General features: G+C 42.5%; 1 protein-coding gene across 1 annotated transcript in view; it reads left to right on the plus strand.

The window, feature by feature from the left end:
• Positions 1-25,239, plus strand: part of TEX11 (testis expressed 11) — a 75,124-nt gene that overhangs the window by 9,666 nt on the left and 40,219 nt on the right. Inside the window, exons 4-14 of the mRNA XM_090061115.1 lie at positions 405-484; positions 1,035-1,115; positions 1,212-1,331; positions 3,479-3,559; positions 8,300-8,385; positions 10,403-10,460; positions 12,853-12,948; positions 14,684-14,765; positions 15,394-15,472; positions 21,033-21,184; positions 23,532-23,617. Of these exons, the coding sequence (XP_089917241.1) occupies positions 405-484; positions 1,035-1,115; positions 1,212-1,331; positions 3,479-3,559; positions 8,300-8,385; positions 10,403-10,460; positions 12,853-12,948; positions 14,684-14,765; positions 15,394-15,472; positions 21,033-21,184; positions 23,532-23,617 (1,001 nt within the window). The remainder of the gene's footprint in view (positions 1-404; positions 485-1,034; positions 1,116-1,211; positions 1,332-3,478; positions 3,560-8,299; positions 8,386-10,402; positions 10,461-12,852; positions 12,949-14,683; positions 14,766-15,393; positions 15,473-21,032; positions 21,185-23,531; positions 23,618-25,239) is intronic.

Raw genomic sequence — 25,239 nt, forward strand, 5'->3', positions numbered from 1 at the left:
AACAGGCTCAAGTCTCATATGGCATGAACAAATATTACTTTACATAGTTTGCAGAGGATAAATTTTTACAGGTGGTTGTTGTCAGTAGCGCACTTCCATACAGGTTTGGTCTTGGATGTTGCCTGGAGTGGAACTGGTAATCCATAGCAGATTTACACTCAGAGACCTGCGCTCGAGAATGTCAATACTAAGCTCTTGTGCTGACTTCCAGTTTACTGTAGTTATGTAGAACAGTCGACACACACAACATTGCTTAGGTAGGTAGGCTTTTGGTAGGTTACGTTTGCCAATAAATTATCACTTCTTATTGGTGAAGAAGTAACTTCTCTTAGTTTTTACCTTCATAAGGACTGAAAGGGGATAAGTGCCCCTGCCAGTTATGTGTATACATTGTTTTCTTGCAGTGCGCCATGTTGCTTGTAGGCTAGCATTGCTGTGTGAAGATAACAGTTCCTCGGAAGAAACTGTGCGAAGGCAGATCCTGGTAAGTAGCTAAATAATATGAACATAAGTAGAGCAGTGGATCACAAATGGAAATCTTGGAATGGTATTTGCAGGTAGTAGTGTCATTCAGGAAAATGAGTGAAATACATACCTTGAATTTCTGAGGAAATGCTAGGGGTGGGCTTATATCATCGTAAGGACATCTGGTTCTCCCACCACGGCGAGGAGTTTTTAGGAATGCTGTTATGAATTTTGCCTTCTTTAGTAAACCCATAATGAACAGTTCATCCTGTAGTGTGAAAAGGAGCTTCTGAGGTCTTGCACATATCAGGTCTTGCACTACCTTTCTGGTATCAGTCCAATAAAATGTTAAAAAGTTAATTGACATTTTGTTTCAGCATCCTAATGAAATCTGTAAATCTTCTTGTGTAGCATCAAAATGAATGGAACTGTATACAAAGAGAGGCAATTGTTAAATTAATTGTAAAGGCCTCAGCATTAAGTACACGTACGGACATGATGACAGCCAGCATCAACTGGTTTGGAAGTTGATGAATTTTCAGAAGACATATTTTATTTTTATTTTTTAGATGACCATGAAGACAGGAAAAGGGTGGGTGGATATTGGAAAAGCTGTCCTTGGTGACGGTTTTCTTGAGATTGCTATAAAAGTAAGTTTCTGCCTATTTTCAGTCTCTTGCAAATGTGCCTGTTTGTACGTTTCACAGGTGAGTAACAGCTCCCTGGATGATTGCTTTGTTTTCCAGAGTATAGAAAACCTGTACACCAGATTAGTGAAGAGGAGTAATGGGGAAGCGGATATACATGTGCACAAAGCTGATGTGGAGAAGGACCTGTTCAAAGTGCTGTCTTACCAGGCTGAATCAGTACGTGTCCTGACCGGTTTTTTGTGTGTGTCACCAGCCTTGGAGTGATTGGATGGTGAAAGGAGAGCTCTGACCCACTTGTTAGCAGTGTGAACTCTAGTCATCAAATGAAAAAAAAAGTTTTCTTAGCTTTGCTTTGCTGTAAAGTCCCAGATTTGATCTGTGCCCTTAATGTTGCAATTATGTAAATATTCTTAATGTTCCCTTTAGATGGGTATCTCTGCTAATTTATCATAATCTTCTCTGCAGTATTGTTTAGATATTCTCTTAAAAACTTGTTTCTCTTTGATTTGGCTAGCAGGGGGTCTTTATCTTTTTATCTTTTTGAGTCTTAAATTAAGTATACTCAACGAAGCTCTGTGTTGCATTATCTGAAGAAGCAAGATATGTGAGGTTACTTTGGAACCTGGGTCCCCTAGAATCCATGGTCGAACAGCATATTTTTATGAATATTGGTTAGTTCACAGCTATTCATCTTTGTGCCAGTATTCTGCAGCTCAAGTACCACTATCTAAGGAGTAGCTGAATAATACTGAAGTACCATTATTTAAGAGGTGACTGATAAAAAGCTGTACACAGGAAGGCATTTGCAGTGCATAATAATTTGATTGAACCTACAAACTCATGAACATTACAACAAATTCTAGTACTCTTACAAACCACTAGACCAATGGGGGCAAACCATTTTGGCAGGCATGCCACAGATTAACCCTGCATCCTCCTAAGTGCCACTCCAGTCCTCTTCCCCTGCCTGATTTTCTGCTCTAGTTTCTTCTCCCAGTTCTGTGCTCCTTGCCTGATCCGGTCCTCTACTTTCCTCTCTCTTTCCCTGTACTCCCTGCTTGATTTGCTGCTTTGCTTTCTGCCTTTTCTGCCACAGCATTGCCCGTCCCCTCCCTGATGTCATTTGGTCAGTGCCCATGTCATTTGTGGCACCTGTGCCACAGTTTGCCCACTCATGCATTCATTAGATGGTGATCTTGAAATAAATGTTTTGCATTTAGGCACATGCACACATGGTGTTGTAGTGTAAGGCTTTTAACAGCAATGTTGCTAACTCTCATCATTTTATCAGTTATGGCATATATGTGGGCCTGTCCTTGATGAGTGCCTGTAAGGTGCAGCTGGTACAGAATATAGCAGCCTACCTTCTGATGGTGGGGTGGGTCACTGGGAGCCCATAACTCCAGTGCTTCAGAGTCTGCATTGACTCCCAGCAGCTTTCTGGATGTAATTCAATGTGCTGGTTTTGATTGACAAGGCCTTAAGTGGCTTGTGTACCTAAGGGACTACCTTCTCCCTTATGGCATATCGTAATCCCAACAGTCAGGTAAGGACATCCTTCTGCAAGTACCATGAATGTGCCAAGTTCACAAACAAGTGGGAGGTTGTTTTTGATAGTTGCCCCTCAGCTCTGGAACCCCATCCTTTTGCAGCTTACCAGAGCCTGAGCCCGGACATCTTCAGGAAGTGCTGTAAGACTGTACTGTCTGAGCAGGTGTTTAGCAAGCAAGGCTAAACTGGATTATTGTTTAGGTTTTTGTTTTATAAATTATCTTAATAACCTGTTACTTTTACAAGTTATTTTGTTTTTCCTGCTTTGTTTTCTTCATCTGGTTTATAAATTTGCTGTCTTCTGTAAGATGCCCTGAGACCTTGTGAGGAAGATGGCATATAATCTGAGTCTCATGATATTTTTATGGTGTTCTCAAAGAGGTGAGAATCAGCTTTAATTAAAAAAAATCTTTTAAAGAGAAAAACATTAAAATTAGTCATGAATGTACTCTAAAGAGTGAAAAGCAAATGAGACATCCCAAATATACATAGAAAAATCTTGTGATTTATAAAGCAATCTAATAATGATTTTGCGCAGATTTGTCTGGATATTTTTGCATCAAAAATGCAGTTTTAGCATTTGAAGGAAATTATCATGTTAGTCCTTGCTGTTCACACTAATCTTGGGGTAGGAGAGTGTCTCTTCATGTTTTTATAAAATGACCTTGTGCTACTATATAAGAAAACTTGCTAGCAGGATGTTAAGTAAAGTTTTCTCATGATACACTTTCTTAGAGAAGCAGGATATGTACTAAATGATTTTTGAAGACAAATTGTTTAACAGTTTGTTGGCACATCTGTTGCTTTCTTAGGCTATTGCTCAAGGGGATTTTCAAAAGTCAGTGATGTGTGTGCAGCGCTGCAAGGACATGTTAATGAGGCTGCCAAAAGAGGTCAGTAAAATCACTTTTCCTGTGCCTTTCCAAAAGTTTGAAAATGTCTCATTTCTTGTTTAATGTATTACCAAGCAACTGATGCTGTGTGAACTTCTGAAAACCACTGTGAGACTGTTCCATGTGCATCTATTCTGTGCCTCTTCCTTGTTTGTTATGCATTGTTAAAGATATGTACATGAAAATACCAGCTTTATTTTCTCTAAATATAGTTTCATAGTTTCTAGGGTTGGAAGGGACCTGAACAGATCATCAAGTCCGACCCCTACCCTGGGTAGGAACGCATGCTGGGATCATAATACCCCAGCCAGATATCTATCCAACCTCCTCCTGAAGACCCCCAAGGTAGGGGAGAGCACCACCTCCCTTGGGAGCCCATTCCAGAGCCTGGCAGCCCTAACCATAAAGTAATGCCTCCTGATATCAAGCCTGAACCTACTCTCAATCAATTTGTAGCCATTTTTTCTTGTTATCCCCAGTGGTGCCCAGGGGAACAGAACCTCACCTACTTTCCGCTGGTCCCCCCTGGTGAGTTTATAGATGGCCATCAGATCCCCTCTCAGTCTTCTCTTGTGGAGGCTGAATAGGTGAATCTATTCAGCCACTACAGATAGACAGCATCCACCTCGATGCCTGCAGCCGAGGACTTGTTGACCTGGTCGTAAAAGGAAACAAGGTTAGTCAGGCAGGATCTGCCTGCAGTGAACCCGTATTGGTTGCTCTTGAGAATTATGTCCCATGCTGGGCCCCTGCAGATGTGCTCTTTGATAATTTTCTCAAAGGTCTTCCCAAGGACTGAGGTGAAACGAACTGGCCTGTAGTTACCCAGGTCCTCCTTTCTCCCCGTCTTGCAAATGGAGACCACATTGGCCCTTTTCCAGTCCTCTGGTACCTGGCCAGAGCACCACGATCACTCATACAGCCATGCCAGGGGTCCTGCTATGAACTCTGCCAATTCCCTCAGTGCCCTCGGATGAAGAGCATCCAGACCTGCTGATTTAAACATGTCCAGCCCCTCCAGAAGTTCCCTAACTAGATCATCCCTGGCCCTAGGCATGGCGTTGTGTCCCCTGCGCCTGTCCGTAATCCTAGTGGGGGAGTTGTCCCGGTCCGTGCTCAGAATGCTCAGAAATATGGAGGCAAAGAACTTGTTGAAGAGATCAGCTTTTTCCTTTACTGCAATAGCTGGATTGCCAAGCCTGTCCTGTAGGGGCCCCACATTACTTGGTGCCTTCTTCTTACTCCCTTTGTAGTTGAAAAAGGACTTTTTGTTATCCTTAATTCTGGTCGCCAGCCCTAGCTTTGTCTCTGCCTTGGCCTTCCTAACCGCCTCCCTGCAATCACGAGCAACAGAGGTATAATCTTCCTTGGTGATAGCCCCTTGCTTCCACTGATTGTATGCCACTGTTTTTGCCCTCAGGGCCTCCTGGATGCCGTTACTGAGCCAAGGGACCTTTTTAGCACTCTTGCACCCTTTGGTTTGCATTGGGACTGGCTCCCTCTGAGCCCCTGCTGCTTATTTTATAAATAAAATAGAAAATATGCAAATAATCCTGACCATTTTCATGTTACACAATTCCACTGGTCATAAAACAGGAGAATAAGGGCTCTTGCTGCTTATCTCTCACCTGATATTACAGTTACTTCTTCAGCAACAAATTGTGATGTCCAACACAGTTATAAATTAGGTGAGGAATAAGAAGCAGGACCAGGCAAACTTCTAGTCTGCTATAATCCTATTTTTTTGCAAATTACCTTGTTAATAAGGAATGAAGACAAATTAGATAGCAGAGGCAGAAATGCTTCTAAATATAATGTAAGCTAAGGTATGACCTTACAGCATGTCAGCTACCGTAGTAGCTGCCAGAGTTGCATGCTTCTTCCCCATTGTAATTGTAAGGTAGCTGGCCCATCAGCGGACATAGATTTCATAGACATTAGGGCTGGAAAGGACCTTGGAAGATCGAGTCCAGCCCCTTGCCTGAAGGGCAGGAAGTGAGCTGGGGTCATAGGATCCCAGCAAGATAAGCATCCAATTTTCTCTTGAAGGCGTTCAGTGCAGGTGCTTGAACCACTTCCGATGGCAGGCTATTCAAGACCTGGGGTGAACTAGCTCACATTTGGCTAGTGTAAGATAATACACATGCCAGCAGCTTCTGTATCTTAGGTCATGCCCCATATATTTGCATTCTAGTTTACTTCAGGTTAGTTTGTTTGCATGCCCCAACTTTCAGTCCTGATCTGCACCCTCCACTTTCATATGTATCGAGTTGTTTTTTCTGCGGTGTTCTTATGGCACAGACAAATATCTAATTGGAGCTTGTTTATATGCAGCAATGTTCTTCTTTATTTTATAGTTTCTTTGCAGAGGTAGAACCCTAGTTGGTTGACATCAGATTGTTTCATACCGTGATTGTTCTTTTTACTTTTGTGTATTTTAGCAGTACCCTTTCTTAATTCCATATTTGAAATACATTTGTGATGTTTTGTTCCTTTTTATTAAGTAGGTGATAAAGTCTGAAGTGATGGGAGAAAGCTGAAATAAAACATTGGGAAGTGAAATGCAGTATTGTACATATTGTAATTGGCTAGGATTTAATTGGTTTCTGCAGTCTTCACCCCAACCCAGTCAGAGTATCTGAGTGCTGGTAACTCACTTGAGGAGGTTCTACTTTCATTCTTATAGCAAAGGCAAAGCTGCAGTCCTTGGCTGAATTGTTACCATGACTCACTAGGGTCTTTGTGTTGCTACTATTCATTTCATTTGAAATGAGTTGCATGCTTTCCAACTAAACTCCTCCATTAAATAATGTTAAACCTGGTGTCTGAGGAATTCACAATTCACAAACCACAGGCATTGAAGCAGAGAGGAAAAGAGTTTCTCTTCATAAAAGATGTGATTTGCATTTATTTTAAGTAGGAAATAATAGTAATTGGACGGATGAGAGAGAAAGAAGGAGCAAGCTGTTATTTTGACCTACAGGATGAAATCTCAGGAGTGCATCAATCACTTGTAGTTTAGAGGATTGTTGCTGGTGGGAAGAGCTAGTGATATGGCTGATATAGCCAGCCAACTATTCAGCCATTCATCTGAGAAGCAGCTTTTAATTAATGCTTGCAACTTCTCTGTTCCAAGCATGTTAGTGGAGAAGATGTATGCCTCCAGAGCAGTGATTTTTCAACCAGGTGTTGTGACACCCTGGGGTACCTTGAAATCCTTTCAGGGGTGCTGCAGGGCACCATGTGGTGTTAGTACTGTTAGGTGTGTAAACACTGTTCACAAGATAAAGAGAGGTAAGTAGCCACGTTAGTCTGAGGTAAGATAGAAGGCAGGTAGATTTGTACCTTGTAGAGTAAGTGCTAGTATTTCTCATATATAACGCTTGTATAATATATAATTGCATGCTAATATACCGAATGCAATACATCTATAATTTAGTTTGTAAGATGTAGGTGTACCGTGTCTTCTGTCTCTCAAGATAAACCGAGAGGTTCCACATAGGAATCTGTAGTATTGAAAACATTCTCACCTATGATCTTTCTGAGTTATTTGCAACAGAATATTTTTTCAATTATTTTTCTGTAGTGAAAACAAAAATGAAAACTAAAAGCTGGCATTTTCTATGGGGTGCATTGAGTAGGAAATGCTTGAGAACCACTGCTTTAGGGTTACATGAGGGATCCTACCTTGCTGGACACTGTACCTGCGGGGTTCTCAACAAGTTAAATTATCTTTTGAGGCTGAAAATCACAGTTTTCCTGAATGTTGTGAAGCATTTTGGAGTCTGCTTCCATAAGTGACCATTCTCTACTTGTACATTGGTAGGTGACCTGTACTTTTCATGCCTGGGTGCAGGGAGATCAGAAAGAGATTTGTGTGTAGCAGGATAGGATTTTATATGGTGGTGCTGTTGGCTTCACTGGAGAGATTCCTTTGGGTTCCTACATAGCACTTACAAGAGGCAGTGTTTAAAGCTGGGAGAAGAAGTTATTCCAAAAATGAAGTTTTGCAAATGCTAACAGTTTATTTGCACTTGATTTTTTGTTCTCACTCTGATTAGCTGATAACATGTGCAGATAATACTGAGGAGAGATTTTCGTGGACAGGCACCTTCCTCACAAAGAAGCTGGTGAAGCAGCAGTGGTCTGAGTAATCACATAAGACTGTATCTCCCTAAATCATGCAGAACAATGGTTCCTGCTTTAATCCAAAAGAAAATCACCCCCTTTCTTCCTCCTTTATACTCTGCCTCCCCCGTCCTTCCTAGTTCTGAAAAAAACCAAAAAACTATTGTGGATATTGTGGAGGAGTTGTTGCCTTCTTCATTCAGTCTTTTAAAAACACCTCTTTTGGCTTCGGGACATTCTTGTGCCATGCTTTTGGACAGGTTTTGTTATTTTTTTAAAATTCACTTCTAGTTCTCCATTTTTTCCTTTTGTATCCTAATTTTCTCTCTTATTTCTTTCCAGTTCTTTTTCAATGATGCATGTGAGCTACAGTATGCTTGACCAGTTCTGCTGTTCTGTATGACCTTGGGAGACTTATTTATGTTGCTTTTATTTTTTCATAGATCAAGACTCCAATTTTAGTCGTGTTCCTTCACCTACCTACAAAATCCGCTCCAACAGTAGTGGATATAGCTTTGATATAAAAGGTGTTTTAACTGTGTCTGCAACTGAGCTGCCATAGATCTCAATAAGCTCCTTCAAGAACAGAAAAAACATAGTTTTTATTTGCAGACTTGTTACCTGTCCATCCTTTGCTATAACTTTGGAGTGGAAACATATGAGCAGAAGAGATATGAACAGAGCTCCTTCTGGCTCAGGTAATGTGAAAAGAAAAACTATGTGAAAGGCCTATTTCTGAGAAGAAAAAAAAATGTGGCTGAAGAGTAGAAAAAGGGAAACCCAAAATATTTTTAGTTTTGGGATTTAATAAAAAATGGAAAACAATGAAAAACTTTTTAAAAATAAAAATTCTCATTAAAAAAAAAAATTCACAAAAATTGAGAATTTTCAACCAGCTCTGGTATGAAATTAATTAGTTTAACACTCTAGGTGCCAGTCAAAGCAGAGCTTTATGCTGGTAACTCTCCATTTACAGGCACATTCTTAAATTTATATTCTGTTGCCTTACTTGCAGGCCACTGCTTCACATGGATTTTCATGTTTCTAAAAGGGGCCTCGTTGCATGTAGAAGTTATATTAATTGTTCTTCTTAGTTGCAAGCAGACTGCTTAGAGATGCAAAGAGAACCTGATGCAGGAGGACTGTTTCCAGCTATTGTGCCTTTCATAATGCAATGGTATTACATACATTTGAAGGGAAATGAAAGTGTTGAAAAAATGCTGAAAATTTCTGTTTTGCCAGTATTACATCTATTTGCTGTAAATAGTCTTTGATTTTTTTTTTTGAAAGGAGATGCCTAACCATAAGCCCTAATTATGTTATTGGTGAAAGTTACCTTGTTTCATGTGTTAGTTCTCCTTGCTCTAGAGCTCTGTCACATTCACTGGCACAGAGCAGCTCCATAGCAGGCTTGGATACCTTTTCTGCCCACCTGCTGTCACAAGTGACTTTGAGTTATCACATTGTTGACAAACTAGAGAAGATCCAGAAAATAGCAACAAAAATTATTAAGGAACTGGATTTATTGGGATGAAAGATTAAGTGAGTTACATCTGTCTATTGTGGCTAAATGAAAACATGCTAACTACCTACAAATACTTATGGTATGTAAACTCTGTGGTGGGAAAGGAGGTTTCAGAAGTGGGTAAGTTAAGGTGCAGGGAAGTAATGTATGAAGATTAAAGAAGAAAAGGAAAATTCAGGCTAATAGGAAAAATCTTCCTCAGAAAATTAGAAACTCGAGTTGATGGTGTTCCTTCTAGTCCCAAACATTAAAGCTGTATATGTGGAATCAGGGAAGGTATGTAGCAGTGTACAGTCTTAATTAAGGCCGATGGTTTGAGCACTGCTTGTTCTCTTTCTTGCAATAGAAGGGGCGCTGAGTGCAGAAAAATGCCCCTGAGAAAATCTGAGTATGAAATCAGTCTTCCACAAAATACTAACATTTTCTGGATAGAACGATTTGGCACCCTCTAGTGGGGATAAAGTTATCTCATAATGAGAATACTATCAGATCTGGAAACAGATTCCCAGCAGGACTGTTTTTGTTTTTAAATCCCTAGTTCTCTCTTTGTACCATTCATGTACCACTTGAATGGAGCTTTACTTCTCTGGTGTTAATCTCCAAGCCCTTCTGTGCTGTGTTTAGGATTTTTGGAAAATACTGGGAATCAAGTATTCTAGGTTCTGTTTCTGGCTCTGCTGCTGACTTAACTGTAATCTTGGCCAATATTACTTGATCCTCTGTGTCTTAGTTTTTTCATCTGTCAAGTCAGAATGGCTGTCTTTACCTACCTTAAAAGTGGGAAGCGGTTCAGGCAATATTTGGAACTTAACTAAAATTGGAGTATAAAGGTCCACAAAGACTGATTTAAGTCACAGGGCTTTACCACAAAATGCCTAGTCTGTAGTAGATGCCCTTGTGCACATTCTTACTGTATGGTATGTAAAAGCAAAAACCATGATAGCTTCCTCCTCTTTCATTAAGTCAGTAGGCTACCATGAGTTAGTTTCCAAGTGCTGCCAGGCAAGATCATGCAAGTGGGCAGTTACTGGAGTACAGCTGACCTGCAGTAAAGGCCCACTCTTTCTTAGTCATGGTAATTTTTTTGTATGTCTGTAATATATTAGGGGTGTCAGAGATATGGAACCATATCATCTAGCCCCATTGCTGCCTGATTTTTTCTGATTCTAGTTTTCCTTTATCAATGGTAGCCAGAGCTATGAAATTGGGAAGATGGATAAGAGATACTCTACTGGGCAAAAAATGCAGGTGAGACATATATATAGTTAGAAGCTTCTGAACTACTAACGTATCAGTAGGAAGATGTAAATACTGTCATCATTTTAACCTTACTGTGTAGCACACATTGTCTCCACAAAGCCTGTCTGGAGCGTGCACAACTGCACCAGAGGATCTCAGTCATGATTTTCAAAAATTCCTGATAGCTAGTCTGCAGTATTGAAGCATCTTTCAATTGATACTTCATCAGATCCCAGGTGCAGTCAGAGAGAGCAGAAATTGAAATTACAGCCTTAATCATATTTGCATTCAGGTTTTTATACAGATAAAATGTTAGTACATTGACACTCTATACCAGCTAGCATCTTTGGAGAAGAATTACAGCAGAACCCAGAGCACTTGTATGACTGCTATTAGAGTACTGTGTCCAGCTGTGGTATCCACACTTCAGGAAGAATCTGGAAATAATGGGGACATCAAAGGAGAGCCATAAAAATGGACCCTGTCCTAGAAAGCAAGCCTTTATAGGATAAAGCTTAAAGTTCAACTTATTTTTGTTATTGGAGAGACATTTGGGAGGTTACTTGATGACCTGTATTGTGTATTGGAACTGCGTATGGAAAGGGATGATAGAGGAGGACTTTTCAGCCTTGCTGACAAAATTGCTGACAAAAGCATAACAAATGCCAGTGGTGGGAAGATAAAGTGCAGCAAATTCAAGTGTAATATCAGAACGTGTTTCCCAGAAATGAGGGTAGCTCTAAAACTGGATACCAGGGAAGATGGTGAACTACCACTGCTTACAGTTTGTAAGATAAAAGCATATGCATTTCTACATGAGATGCTTTAATTTAATTTCTGGGACAAACATTAAGGCCTTTTTATGTGAGAACTGGGGATGCATAGCCATGGTTGTCCATTTGGCTCTGGAATCTGTGAGTCATGGGCCTTGCGGAGAGCAGGGTTTCCTGTATTTCCATCAACATACTTAAGATTTGAGGCTTGGCATAAAGGCAATGATTATAACTACATATTATGCTCAGGGTTTTGACTACTTGTATGCAGGGGTCAGGAAGAATTATCTCCCTTGTTGCCCAGTTGGCAAAATTCAGTGTGTGCACATGCGTGTGTGTGTATGTATGTGTGTAGTGGGGAGTGAGGTCAGCCACATAGGAGATTAGAATATTGGATGGGATGGACTGATGCTCCAGGGTGAATTGTTTTTTTCAGATGCCTACCTGGTGTATTTTGCTCAGGTGTTCAGCATCATTCTGATAACCAGATTTGGGGCCAGGGTTGAAGTTCCCTGCAGGTCCCATACATGGAGACTTTTGCATTTTCCCAGTTCTTCCGAAATATAAAGGCTTGATTTGCTGGCTAGGATTATCTGGGTATATTTCACCCAGGACATGTCTACACATGCTTTTATGTGCACCTAAACTTAATATGCATTTGTCTAATGCACATCAAGGCGATTTAGACATGCATCTATACCTGCACACACTAAGGCATATTAATGAGGTGTGTGGACTGACTTGGAACTAAAGTTAATCCCAAATCATTTGACATACAGAGCATTAATGTGCCTTAGTGCAGCTCCATGTACATTAAGGTGCTTTAGTTATTTGTGCTTAAATTTGATACCTGCTTTTGCAGGTATCAAATTTAGGTGTGAATAGCCTAAAATTGTGATTTTAAGGTGCCTTAAGGGTGTGCATGTTTAGACCCGTGCCCTTAATGAGCCTTAAAAATGGCTAATATGCCTTAAATCAGCACGTGTAAACACGTACCCAGTTCTCCTCTTCTCTGCCTGTCATGCACAGAATTTTTTTTTTCTGAGGATTGAATTGGTTTAAATAACTAGAGGGATTGGGCTCACTATAGGAGGAGCTGCATGAAACTTAATGGTACTTGGTATACAGGAGGTCAGATTCAATGATGTACTAATTTTTTTGCCATTTGGCCGTTAGCCTTTTTCTATGACACCAAGAAGCTTTGTGTTTACTGGGAAAAGTGGTCATGGAAAGTCAGATATTGTGAATATGTATTAGCAGAGCCTGACCTAAATTCAGCCTTTTCCTTAGGGCAGATCAACACAGAACTTGACCAAGTAAATTGAGCTAAAGGTTCTCTGAATCTTCACTAGGAAAAAGGTCAAGTGTAGGTCAGACTTAGCCACCAGCATCCCTTGTCAAGACAGCCTGGGAAAATACATGGATGCAATTATTTATGTAGTCCTTATCATCCTCAATCAAGGAACAATACGTTATACAGCCAATTAGTAAAAGGGCAGGCCTTTGGCCTATAGAACTTCTTGTCCAAACATTTATGTTCCAGCTTCTCATTTTTCAGCCCTTTGTGCAGTATTCAGGTGCCATTCATGGTTATTCTGCTTAAATATACATTTTGTCCTTTTTTCTAGGCTAAAGTGCTGCGTTTATTAGCCACTGTCTACTTGGAATGGGATTGCAAGGTGTATCAAGACAAGGCTCTGCAGGCTATAAGCTTGGCTAACAAGGTCGTAACTTCCTGTAATGTCTAATCCACACAATAGCTAACCTCTTTCTGGTCTGTTTGCCTAATAATGGAATGTGATAAATTAATCACTAGAGTGTCTCAGTTGAAATCGGGGGAGTTGCATCAGAGGTAGCTTTGACATTGAGTAATAGCTGTATTTTCTTTACATCAGTTGCCATATTCACAAGCTCATATTGTGCTGGTGGCTCTTGCTATAAAGCAGCACTGCTGAGTTTACAAGTTATGCATCTGTTCCTGCTGTGTATTTCCATCTGTAATGGACTCCTGTTGATGATGATGTGGCTGGCATTTTTCTGGCATATACCCAAGAAAGCTGCATGTGTTAAGTGGACTTCAGTAGCGGTTCATGTGAGATTTGGAAACCTGGCTTTTCAGATGCCAGACTGGGAAACAATAAAACATTGGACTTGTAGAAATTCTCTTTGTCAGTTAATTTCATGCTTCTGTCCCATCAGATTAATTGGTACAAATTAAATCATGGTAGCATTTGTCTTTGGTTAACTATCATTTACCATTAAACCATCATTTTCATTATCTTTTGCTTAAAAAAGGATTTATAAGTTTAAAGTGCTTTTGATTGTAACTAAAATCTGAAATCCAAGTTTGTTGTGAGCGAATATTCTGGAAAGATCAAGGTGGTGAGTGCTCTATTTAGGTTTTCATATGGTACTTATTACCATAGTACTGAGTGCTTTTCAGTCTTCCGTACAGTCTTCCCTCCCTTACAACACTTTAGTGAGGAAGGGAAGTACTCTTCATCTTCATCTTACAGAGGCACAGAAAAAGACTAAGTGACTTACTTCAGGAAATCTGTGGAGGAGCATGGATTTGAATCTGCCATTCTGACTAGTGCCCCTGTCCATCCTTTTCTGAGTGTATTATCAATGATGTGGAAAACTATGAAGGAAATTTTATGTTGGCTTCTGAATTGCACAGGACTGTAGGATACTGTTTTCACTGTTTCTGTGCATTACAGTGTTAAGGGAATTTCTGTAATTCCTTCATTATGATTAAAATTGCATGGCACCAAAATCCCAACATCATCACTGAGTATTTCGGATTTAGTCGCGTTTACTATTTTCACAGAATATTTCACCGGGCTTATGAATTATGGCAGCTCTGAGTACTAGTGAAGCTGTGGCATTTTGCAACTCTTGTGAAAATAATAATCCTCCCCAGTGTTCCAAAGTCATTTCATGCACATTCTGTCATTGTTGTTTGAGCTGTCTGGTTCTGTAAGCATGTTAGAGTCAGAATTACTAATTGGTTGGAGGGAGCTTGACATAGTGGAAAAAGGCACAGGACTGAGCATCAGAAGACCTGACTTAAAGCACAGGCGGGGACAAGCTAGTTTGGCTTCACTGCAGACTTTCAGGCCCTCTCTGCTGCTGTTTGGAAGTGCTTGAAGATGTTTGAGTGGATCCAGCTACATCAGATTTGTGTTTTGATTTTGAGTTGTCCTCAGAATCTTTTTGGTAGCATAAAATTAAGAAACAGAATAAAAATATAGACATCCAGTTTGTCATGAGTAATTATCACCTTCTAGGAGGAAAGGTTACACTTATTATTTATGGCCCTATCACTTCAGAAACTTAAGCTTAGACTGGACAGTACTATATGTTGCGAGGACTCTAATAGGATCTAGCTAAAATTGTTCTTTGAGTTCATAAACAATTTGGCTGTCCAAAATAATGCTTTTGTTTCTTAAAGTGCAGGAGAATTTGCATCCAGCTGGGTTTTTCTTGAAAATTCAAATCCTTCTGAAAAGTGGAGCAGCTGATGAAGACCTCAGTACAGGTATCACAGTTCTGTGTTTGATTCAGAACAGGATTGTAATATTCCATGCCCAAGAAACAAAGCTAAATGTTGTTAGGGCAGGAGCAAAATCACCGCACAGTCTACTTCAGGTGAAAGGGACTTAATTTGCCGAATGTCACAGTTTGGTTTTAGGGTATGTGTGATGTGGAAATCTGTTCGATATTACTATAGCATCATGGGAACATTGCTGCAATGAAATTTTGAGTTGGAAGAAAAACGTATTTTGTAGTCGATTGAGAGTGTAAACGCGTTTCTCCAGGGAGGACAAACCCTAGAGCTTGTGAGAACTAAGAGATAGGACAGATGCAGCAGTGTAAGCAGTGAAGAGTGAACCTGGTGTCAGTTACTAAAATAGTCCTTCCTGGTAAAGGATGAGGCACAGTTTCAGGGAGAAACATAAAGAGGAAGCTTACACTATTGCTGCCTGTTCTGCTCTCGTTCTGAGTAGACTGAGGATTTATGTCCCAGAGCTGTCAGCTTGAAACTCTTCATTTAGTACCAAATTAGAAACAAAAGTGAAAACATGAAGAATGAGAAGGCAAGGGACATGAGTGAGCAGTTCATTTTCCTTGGTGTGTCAGTAATCTTTACTGTTCCCTCTTTCTAGCTGTTGCTGAAATTATACATCATGAGGTATCTTTAGATTTCTGCTTGAACACTGCTAAGATGCTGCTAGAACACAACAGGTAGCGGAACCTTCTTATCCCCTGTATCAGAGGGAAAACACATTGAAATAACACGCTATTTGAAATAATGTTTACCATCAAATAACAGTGAACAAGTAAAGAGGTGCCATGACTGAAATTTTCAAACAATATAAAGCATTAAGGCTAGTTTATGAAAAACTTGCAATTTACAAGTCTTTAGAACCACATCTCCTTTTAGAGATGGAGAGGTTATTCACTGTGATTTTTAGCTTTTTTTAAAAAACTTTAAAATATTTTATGTATATGGAGAGATGGGTGGTATTCTCTGGTTTGTTAAAGTCTCTTTGCACTGTGCACTAACTGCCAGACAAAGCCACTGGAGAGTTTTTCACAGGCAAGAGAACTTTTTGCTAGTGGAAACTGGTAGAGCAGGGTGTGCCATCTCCTGTACCAGCCAGCCACCCTACTTCCCAGCATAGGTGGGTTAGGGCCGTGCATGTCAAGAGCATGCCATGCCATGGAGCGTCCTGGGAGGGAGACATGGTATGTCTTGTTTTCTGTTGGCATGAATATGATTCTCTCCATTTAGCTGTAGCTTGTGCTGGTGGGTGTCAGCAGGATTTGAATTATGAGACTGTGACTGGCTGCCTACCAGTTTCCCTCCAAGTTGTCCAACCGCTGCTCAGAAAGAGCGAGCAATCCAAGCCCCTGTAATGATGGGGGCTTTTTCAGGTGATGTGATACTCTTGTTTAGGGCCTGCTTTAAATTTTCTTTACAAATTTCTCTTGTCAAGTCTGCCTACTTCTCAGATTTGGCAGCACTATTGTGCAATGGACTGCGGGATATTTTGGTTTACAATAACTTGCGTTTGTTGCTCATCTGGCACATGTCTTCAGACACTGATGGGGTGTATTGGTGGCTCAGAAGAGTAGGGTGATATTTTATTGTGTTCAAATTATGAAACTTGAAGCTTATGTTTGAAGGTTATGTCTGGCATTTGTTTCGCTTGTTTTCCCAGCTGTTCATTGAAAGCATGCCTGAAAAAGCAGGGCCAGAGGTAGACCTCTGGCAGACAGCAAAAAAGCTAAGATGGACTAACAAAGGCTTTTTGGGACAGTTCTTCCAATCTCTTTATACTGTTCTCTGAGCTGTGTCAGCTTGAGGACATTTTAATTTTTACTCAAATATAAGACAACCCTCACAATTAGAGTAGGGAAAAAAGTCCATTGTCTTATATTCATCTACAAAGCAGAGGGGAGAGCAGGCAGCTACTGTGGATCTGAGTCTGGCCCTGAGCCCAGGTTGGATCCACAGCAGCCTCCTGTCCTCACTCCGCTTACCTTCTGCAGCTTCTTGTCTCCAGCTTGGGCTGGGGTCTTTCCCAGGATGAAGTAGCATTGCCAACACAACACTGCTGCATAGCAGGACAAGGGCTGAGCTTCCACGTGCAGTGCTCCCAGACACAGCCTGAGTCTGATGAGAAAGGGGAGCAGGGAGAAGGGAAGAGGCAGAAACTGCAGAGAGCAGGGGGACAAAGGGCAGAATGAGGGGAGCAGGGGGGGAAGAGGCAGAGACTGCGGAGCTGGGGGTGGGGGGTACAGGTGGCTGGTGGGGGCAGAAAGGCTGCAGGGGGAAAAGTGGGTGGGGCAGAGGGCAAAGGGGCCACCTGACCCCCCCCACACACATACTTCTCTCCCACTCTCAGCCACTGCTTTCCCTGCTTTAGCAGTGGGAGAGGGGATTCAAGACAATCCTCCAGTACTTAGATTCTATACCTGGAAATTATAACAAATTTATACATTTTCCATATATAGAATCTAATTATTGGGGGCCGTCCTATATCCAGGGCTGTCTTGTATTCGAGTGCACGTGGTATCACTTCTAGATTCATATCCTGAATCTGTGATGCATTCCATGACAATAGCCAAGATACTGTGTACAGCTTTAGACCCTCTCCTGCTGTCGGCTGGATCTTTATCTTGATACACTTAGTTCATAGTGCTTAGGGTTGGAAGGGACCTAAACAGATCATCAGGTCCGACCCCCTGTCCCAGCCAGGAATGACTGCTGGGGTCATAATACCCTAGCCAAATATCTATCCAGCCTCCTCTTGAAGACCCCCAAGCTAGGAGAGAGTACCACCTCCATTGGGAGTCCATTTCAGAGCCTGGCAGCCCTAACCGTAAAGTAATGCCTCCTGATGTCCAACCTGAACCTTTTCTCTAACAATTCGTGGCCATTATTCCTAATAACCCTGGGTGGTGCCTGGGGGAACAGAGCCTCCCCCAATTCCCACTGGTTCCCTCTTGGTGAGTTTGTAAACGGCCACCAGATCCCCTCTCAGCCTTCTCTTGTCGAGGCTGAATAGATTCAGGCCCTTTAGCCTTTCTTTGTAGGGCCTGACCAACTGCCCTTTAACTATGTTTCATAGTTTCTAGGGTCGGAAGGGACCTGAGCAGATCATCAAGTCTGACCCCCTGCCATGGCAGGAAGGAGTACTGGGGTCAAATGACCCCAGCAAGTACATCTAACCTCCTCTTAAAGACCCCCAGGGTAGGAGCCAGCACCACTTCTCTTGGAAGTTGGTTCCAGATCCTAGCCACCCTCACAATGAAGTCGCGCCTCCTGATATCTAGCCTAAATCTACCCTCTGCCAGCTTGTGACCGTTATTCCTGGTCACTCCTGGTAGTGCATGGGGGAACAGGGACTTCCCCAGTGCCTGCTGATCCCCCCTGACTAGTTTATAACAGGCCACAAGATCCCTCCTCGGCCTTCTCTTGTGGAGGCTGAACAGGTTCAGGTCCTGTAGCCTCTTCTCATAGGGTCTGCCTTGCTGCCCCCTGATCATGCAAGTGGCCCTCCTCTGGACCCTCTCCGTGTTGTCCACATCCCTCTTGAAGTGCGGCGCCCAGAACTGGACACAGTACTCTAGCCGCAGCCTGACCAGTGCCACATAGAGGGGGGAGTATCACCTCCTTGGACCTATTTCAGATGCATCTGTGGATGTATGACAAGGTGCGGTTGGCCTTCCTGACTGCATCCCCACACTGCCGGCTCATGTTCATCTTGGAATCAATGACGACTCCAGGATCCTTTTCTGCCTCTGTACTGACGAGAAGGGAGTTCCCAAACCTGTAGGTATGGTGCCGGTTGTTCCTCCCCAGGTGCATCACCTTGCACTTGTCTGTGTTGAATCCCATTCTATTGTCATCCACCCACCCCTGTAACCTGTCGAAGCAACTACTCCAAACAAACATGAAACTTGGCCTTCAGCACATGAGGATAATGGCCTGATAGCTTCATTCAATTTTACATTTCTTAACCTGTCTGTGAAGGTTCACAGTATTGAGAAATCCATCATTTTCTGCTATGTTCTTCTTTCCTGCTGCATGGTAAAGCCTGTCTCAATTCAAAACAAAACTGAAATCCCTACTTTATCTGAGATACTGGGCTACAAATGTTGGCTAGGAGAACAGAAGTCAGTATAACATTTATATTTAAGTCACAGTGAAATGCACTTCTACAACATTACTACACAAACTGCATGTGAGTGGCCCTCCTCTGGACCCTCTTGATGCTAGCCACATCCCTCTTGAAGTGCGGTGCCCAGAACTGGATGCAATACTCTTACTGCGGCCTGACCAGTGCCGCACAGAGGGGAAGGGTCACCTCCATGGACCTGCTTGCAGTGCATCTGTAGGTGCATGACAGGGTGCAGTTATCTGAGTAGCTGGCTGAATTTTATATAAGCAACCCACAACACTTTTTATAGACCTTTTTCAGATCTTTGATTCAGTGTATAGAATAGTGGTTCTCAACCTTTTTTGGACTCAAGGCACACTTCCATAACTTCTGTGAATTGAGTGGCACCCAATTTCAAAAAATAATTTATACATTGCAGTGCTTACCTCCTTACTCAGGCCGGTGGGCAGTAGGGGTGGGGGATCATCCAGGCATAGGCAAGTCTGAGTCTGGCTTATCTGTTTATCTCATACCCCATGACACCCTTCAAGTATCTGGTAACACTTCAGGGTACCCTGGCACCCTGGTTGAGAATCAGTGGTATAGGGAGAGCTTGTGGAATATGATGCGGTGACAGTGTCCCTGGAAAGATGATGCTGTTGATAGAAAAGGTCTGTTTGAGGTAGTCGATACAAGGCATGATTCTATTTCCACAGGAGTTCAGCAAGGCTGTATCTCACCAGTGTCACTGTTTAATATTGAGACTGATTGAAGGATAAGCTACAACGTTGGGGGTTGGCCTTTTCAGCAGATGCATCACAAATTCCTCCCAGAGTGCTACTTCAGTCTCCTTCCCATGCCCAATCTGCTGTTCTGCTTCCTGCCCTGTGTCCCCTGCCCAGTCTGCTGCTCTCCTTGCTTCCTGCCTGATCTGTAGCTATGCTGCCCATCCCCTTCCTGATCTGCCATGTACCACACACGCATGCCTTGGGTTGGCCACACCTGTGCTAAGAGACGTGGGTGTTGGTGATGTTACGTCAAACACTGTTCTGCTTTGAGATCTCAGATGCACCAATGACGTTGTCTTGTTGGCTCCTGTTGCTGCGTTGTTGCAATTGATAGCTGAGCAGGTGGGGCACAAAGCAGGTTGCCCAGGTTTGGTTGTCAGCCAGGAACAAAACAAAATCCTTGGCTGGAATTACTCAGCAGCCTCCAACTCTATGTTGTAACCAGTTCAGTATTAACTTGTGGACCTGAGCAGTTGGTCACTGTCTAGCCACTCTATTAAGGGCCTCACTAGGGATTAGCACTTAGTCTGCAAGGCTATATCTTTTGGCATTTGCCTTAATGGGCCCTGTGACAACAGGCATGATTCTTATGCGGGTGTTGCAAACTGCTCCCTTCTTTCAGGGTTTGAGCACATTACCACATAGTGCTTCTAGTTCCTTCCGATGATGTACTGAGCACAGGGCTAAACTCTGAGTCCACATGTGATAGCAGAGTTGCAAATAAGATTCCCAATGGTCTAAATAAAAAACTGAAGGTTTTGAAATACTGATCTTGCTGCATACAGCTTTGGAAACAAAAAATGTAAGTGTCTGGATGATAAGAAATGGCTGCAAGTCAGGAAGCTCCGTTTCCTCTATTTTCACTTTTTGTTTCTGGTTGTGAATATATAAAGCTATTCAGAATAGTGTTTTAACTTTACTTCTAGCTTTCATTATTTTGTGGGCTTTAATTAGTCTTTGAATATTTTTTAAATGTATGTGTTCATGGTTTAACACATGGTTTAACACAACAGATTTATCCTGGGGCCAAATGAATGGTTACTGGTTAAAGAGCCAGTTCTCACACTGATCTGTGGAACATGTGGGGTGTGTGGTCTCTTTCCTTGTCATCTTCAAAAGGGAGTATTTTCAGTCAGGCAGGTGGCATGGGATACTTGACGTAGGAAGGGTATCTTTCTCTAATTAGTTGCTCCACAGAATTAAAGAACTGGAGAACAATTGAGTTAGGATATCTGGATTCTTTTTTGTGAGAAGTAATCTGAGTGAGAAATGTATTCTGTGGGTGTATATGTTAGTTCCCAGAGGAGAAAGCTAATAGCTCTTTCATAAATGCATCTTTGTGAACAGGGAGTTGGTGGGTTTTGATTTTCTGAAGTCCGTTGCTGGGCGATTCGAATCCTCGCCTGACCTTGAAAAGGTCATCCTGCTCCACATCGAGTTCCTGTTGCAAAGAATGAGGGAGCCACTTGCCAAGCAAAAGATCGAAGACCTCATTACTGGTTTGTGTCTGTCCACTGCCTGCTGTCATTTGCTGAAGACAGGGATGAACTGGCTTAAATATTGAATCTCTCTCTTCCCTCTCATTACCCCCTACTTTCCTCCATCCTTTATTCCCTGTTTCTCTTACTTTCTCTCTCGCAGGCTGTCTCTGACTTGTAAAGAATAGCAACAATAACAGGACTAGATTTATTTCTAGCACAGGCCCTTCTCCATGATTTAGGCTGGGGGCAAACATACATTTTAGCTGATTTAAAAGGGCGGGGGACACTGCTGCTAGGTAGTGAGCAGCACAGTTACAAGCTGACTGTTGTTTCCACAATCCTGCTGTGACACAAGTTAGTTAAAACACTGCAACTTGAAGCTATTGATATCAGTGCAGTTGTTAAGTCCATCTGTAGTGAGGATGACTAGTAAGAGAGAAAGGACATACTGACATTTCTGCGCAGTGTGGAGGCATGTGTCACAGACTAGACCTTTATTTGTTAAAATGCATGGAGTGCAAATCCTTGTTAGACACCATAATGAACCTGAATACATGTACTTAGCATCTGTATCTCCCATTATTCTCTTTGACTGTTCACCACTGTAGAGAAGGAAGTCACTTTTTATTTAGAGGCCTAACTACAATGTTAGGAGCTTAATTTGGGGTTTTAAGTTAAAAAATGGTAATACGTGTGTGCGAGATGCTGTGTTTTTCCTCTGAAACAGGGGTGGGCAGTTATTTTGTCTGGAGGGCCACTTAGCGAGTTTTGGTGAGCTGTCAGGGCCACAAGGGTAGCCCCGCCCCTTGACAGGTTCCCTGCCCCCTGATTGCCATCTTGGGACTGGAAGTCCCACCCCTAATCTCTGACCTTTGCCACTAGACGTTCCCTCCCTTGCCCCCAAAAGTGCTCCAAAAGTGTTTGCCATCTTGAAACCCCCAAAAGATCATATACTAAAAATCAAACATCCACTATAGCATAATTTAATTTTATTAGAATATATATATATATATATCCTGATTTATATGTGTTTGCATAGTTTATAGAGGTGATTGCGTTATAGCTCAAAATAAAGTCTCTTAATAGCTCAAAATAAAGTCTTATATATTGTGGGGGGGGGTTTATGGGAGTGTGGGGTATTTGTGTGTGTGGGATTTGTGGGGGAATGGTTTATGGGTGTAAGTGGGTGTGGGGTTGTGTGTGGGCCTCTGCCCCCCATGATGCACAGCTGCTTCTGGCGGCAGCAGGAGGAACAGCAGGCGGTGGGCCCTTGGGGTGCTCATGGCCTGTGCCAGGCAAAGCCTGCTGGTGGCATGTGGCTCTGGCTGAGTCCCAGCAACTACACATGGCAGCATGGAGCCCACCTGGCCGACTAGTGCGCACCTTCAAACCAGACCAGGCTGGCTGCATGCCAGCATGTGGTGTTCCCAGCACTGCAGGTGGGAGCTGCATGCCATTGGGCTGTTTTCACCCCCTGCCTCCATGTGGGGCTTTCAGGACTCCAGCAGGGAGCCACATTTGGAGGCACAGAGCCTGCCTGGCCTGATGGTGTACAGACTGGGTGCTACAGGGAGCTGTGTGCCATTTGGCCAGGTGAGCTCCAGGCTACCTCATATGGCTCCCTGCTAGAGTGCTGGCATCCCCATGTAGAGGCATGGAGCCAACCCGGTCTGGTCCCACACACATCCCCACATCCACCTACACACCTGACACGCGCCCGCTCCCTCCTGCAGGCAGGAGCTCCCCTCCCCACTCACCAACTGTCCATTCACACGCCATCACGCTCAGTGCATCCCCATGGGGGTCCCAGCTGGAATGCTGGAAGCCCATGGAGGTGAAAGCACAGAGCCCATCTGGTCTGATGGTGCATGACCTCTGAAAGCCCACTTCCTGTCAGCTTTCAGAGGGGCTGGTAGTAGTTTTTTTGAGGGTCCCCATGGGCTGGATAGAAGGGCCTCCTGGGATAAATCTGGCCTGCAGGCCATATTTTGCCCACCCATGCTCTAGGACAGTGGTCTCCAAACTTTTTTGATCGTGCACCCCTATCAGTAAAAAATTTTTGAGCGCACACCCCCTATCAGTAAAAAAAAAAAAAATGTTGAGCATGCACCCCCAATATATGTATATTTATAGAAATAGAAGTTCTAATATTTTCTTCCTGCACCCCAGTGGATCGTCTTGTGCACTCCCTGGGGTGCGTGCATCCCACTTTGGAGACCACTGCTCTCAGAGATGGCAGAGCTACAAGTCACTACCTCCTTGGCTGGAGCTCTTGCTACATGTTTGCCCACATTGTTTGTGAGTGTAGCTGTCAGCATGGGCTGTCGTCCTCAGATAATTCTAAGGTGTCTCTCGCTCTTTTCAGGTCACTACACAGGAAAACAACTGTCAGCTGAAACACTGAACCAGCTGCACATCATTCTGTGGGACAGAGCTGCCAAGAACTATGAGGTTTGGGTCTAGATGGGAACTTTGTTCTTTTCTTAAAGACAAGTGGGTTACTTTTCTTGGCTTGTTTCTTGTGTGTTGTGTCTGTTCCTGGTTGGAGATAAATAATCCTAAATTTTCTGCTCCAACTGGAGTTTGCTTTATTTCTAGGTAGCAGCTTACTCTTTTACATCACATTTAGCAACCGGAGTGGGGTCTTGTTTTAGGAATTTTGCTCAGGAGTATTACTGTCCTGTGAAATTTAGCTGATAAGTCCATCACTACCTGATGATTCAGAAGAGGGTATAGGAACCTTATAATAAATAATTCACTTATCAAATAATCTGCCTGTGGATAGTCACTTTCCTAACCCCTATCAGTTGGTGACGGACTAATGAGGATTTTTTTCCTTTAGCTTATGTAAGGTAATGGTGGATGTTTGCATTAGTCATATAAATATCCAATTCTTTTTTTGAATTGTAAAAAACTCTTGGACTTAGTGATGTTTTGTGGCATTGAATTCCTTTGATTAATTATAGGCTATGCAGAGAAATATTTTTCCTTTAGCAGCCTGGGCATCTGCTGCCTTTTTTGCTCAGTGCCTCAGCTTCCCAGATGATACTTCTGACAGGTGCATTCATTTTTGTGCAAGAAGGTAGAAGTTTTGTTTGTGTCCCTGAGTTTAAGTGAATTTTAAAGGGCTCATAATTCTTTAAACCCCACTTTTAGAAACAGAACATTACAGGGACAGGTGAAAATGGATTTTTTAATAATGCCTGTGCAGCCCAGAGAGTTATCATGAAATAACCAAGGATTGTCAGCTTGTCAACTGCTCTCTGGAACTGCACATGTGTCCATACTTACTCTGTGGTGAATGAAAGTGAAATTGTGGCAGCTAACCCCTCTTTCACTGGGGGTTAAGTTACGACACATTGGCTTCCATTCAACACAGAAGAGGCAGAGGGGTCCTGCAGACAAGTCACCCAACCTGTAAACCCTGATTAATTTCAAAGCAGGTCTGTTCTGAGCAGTGAATGAGGCAGGGTCCTACTGCATATATATCTGTGTAATTAAGAAGGAGCAGTCAGTCATATAATTGATGGCTCTGATCATATTACATGAGGAAACTTAGTTTCTTGACTTTGCAATCATGAAAACGTTTTGTAAGATAGCATCTTATGTCATTTTCAAGGCTTGTAAAAAAACAAACTGAAGAATGCAAAAATTCCATCATGTAGCTTCAGGATGATATAAGATGGGCTGTTAACAAGACTGGAATCCTCAGATTCATCACACAAGTTCCTGCCACTTGAAGTAATAGAGTAACTCACATCAGTAGCAGGTTTCATCCTTTTCTGTGGACTAGCATGAGGGGGATGGTACATTTACCTTGCCAGTGGATTTTACAGCTGTTTGCAGAAGCAGAAACTTCATAGTTTCATAGTTGGTAGGGTCTGTGAAACTGTTGAACAAACATATGATCAGGGGATCATTTAGCTGACTTGTGAGACTGCAGACTCTAGGTCCCTCTCAGGATCTAGAGGGGTCTGTATTCTAATAAGCACAGATTCTTCTGCCTCTTACCCAGAGTTTGAGCCCTTCTTCCCCATCTCCTCCAATCTGATTCTGGTCCAGTCCCATCTCTT

This window comes from Crocodylus siamensis, chromosome 8 (assembly GCF_052110815.1).
Source record: "Crocodylus siamensis isolate JL-2025a chromosome 8, ASM5211081v1, whole genome shotgun sequence".
Classification (NCBI taxonomy): Eukaryota; Metazoa; Chordata; order Crocodylia; family Crocodylidae; genus Crocodylus; species Crocodylus siamensis.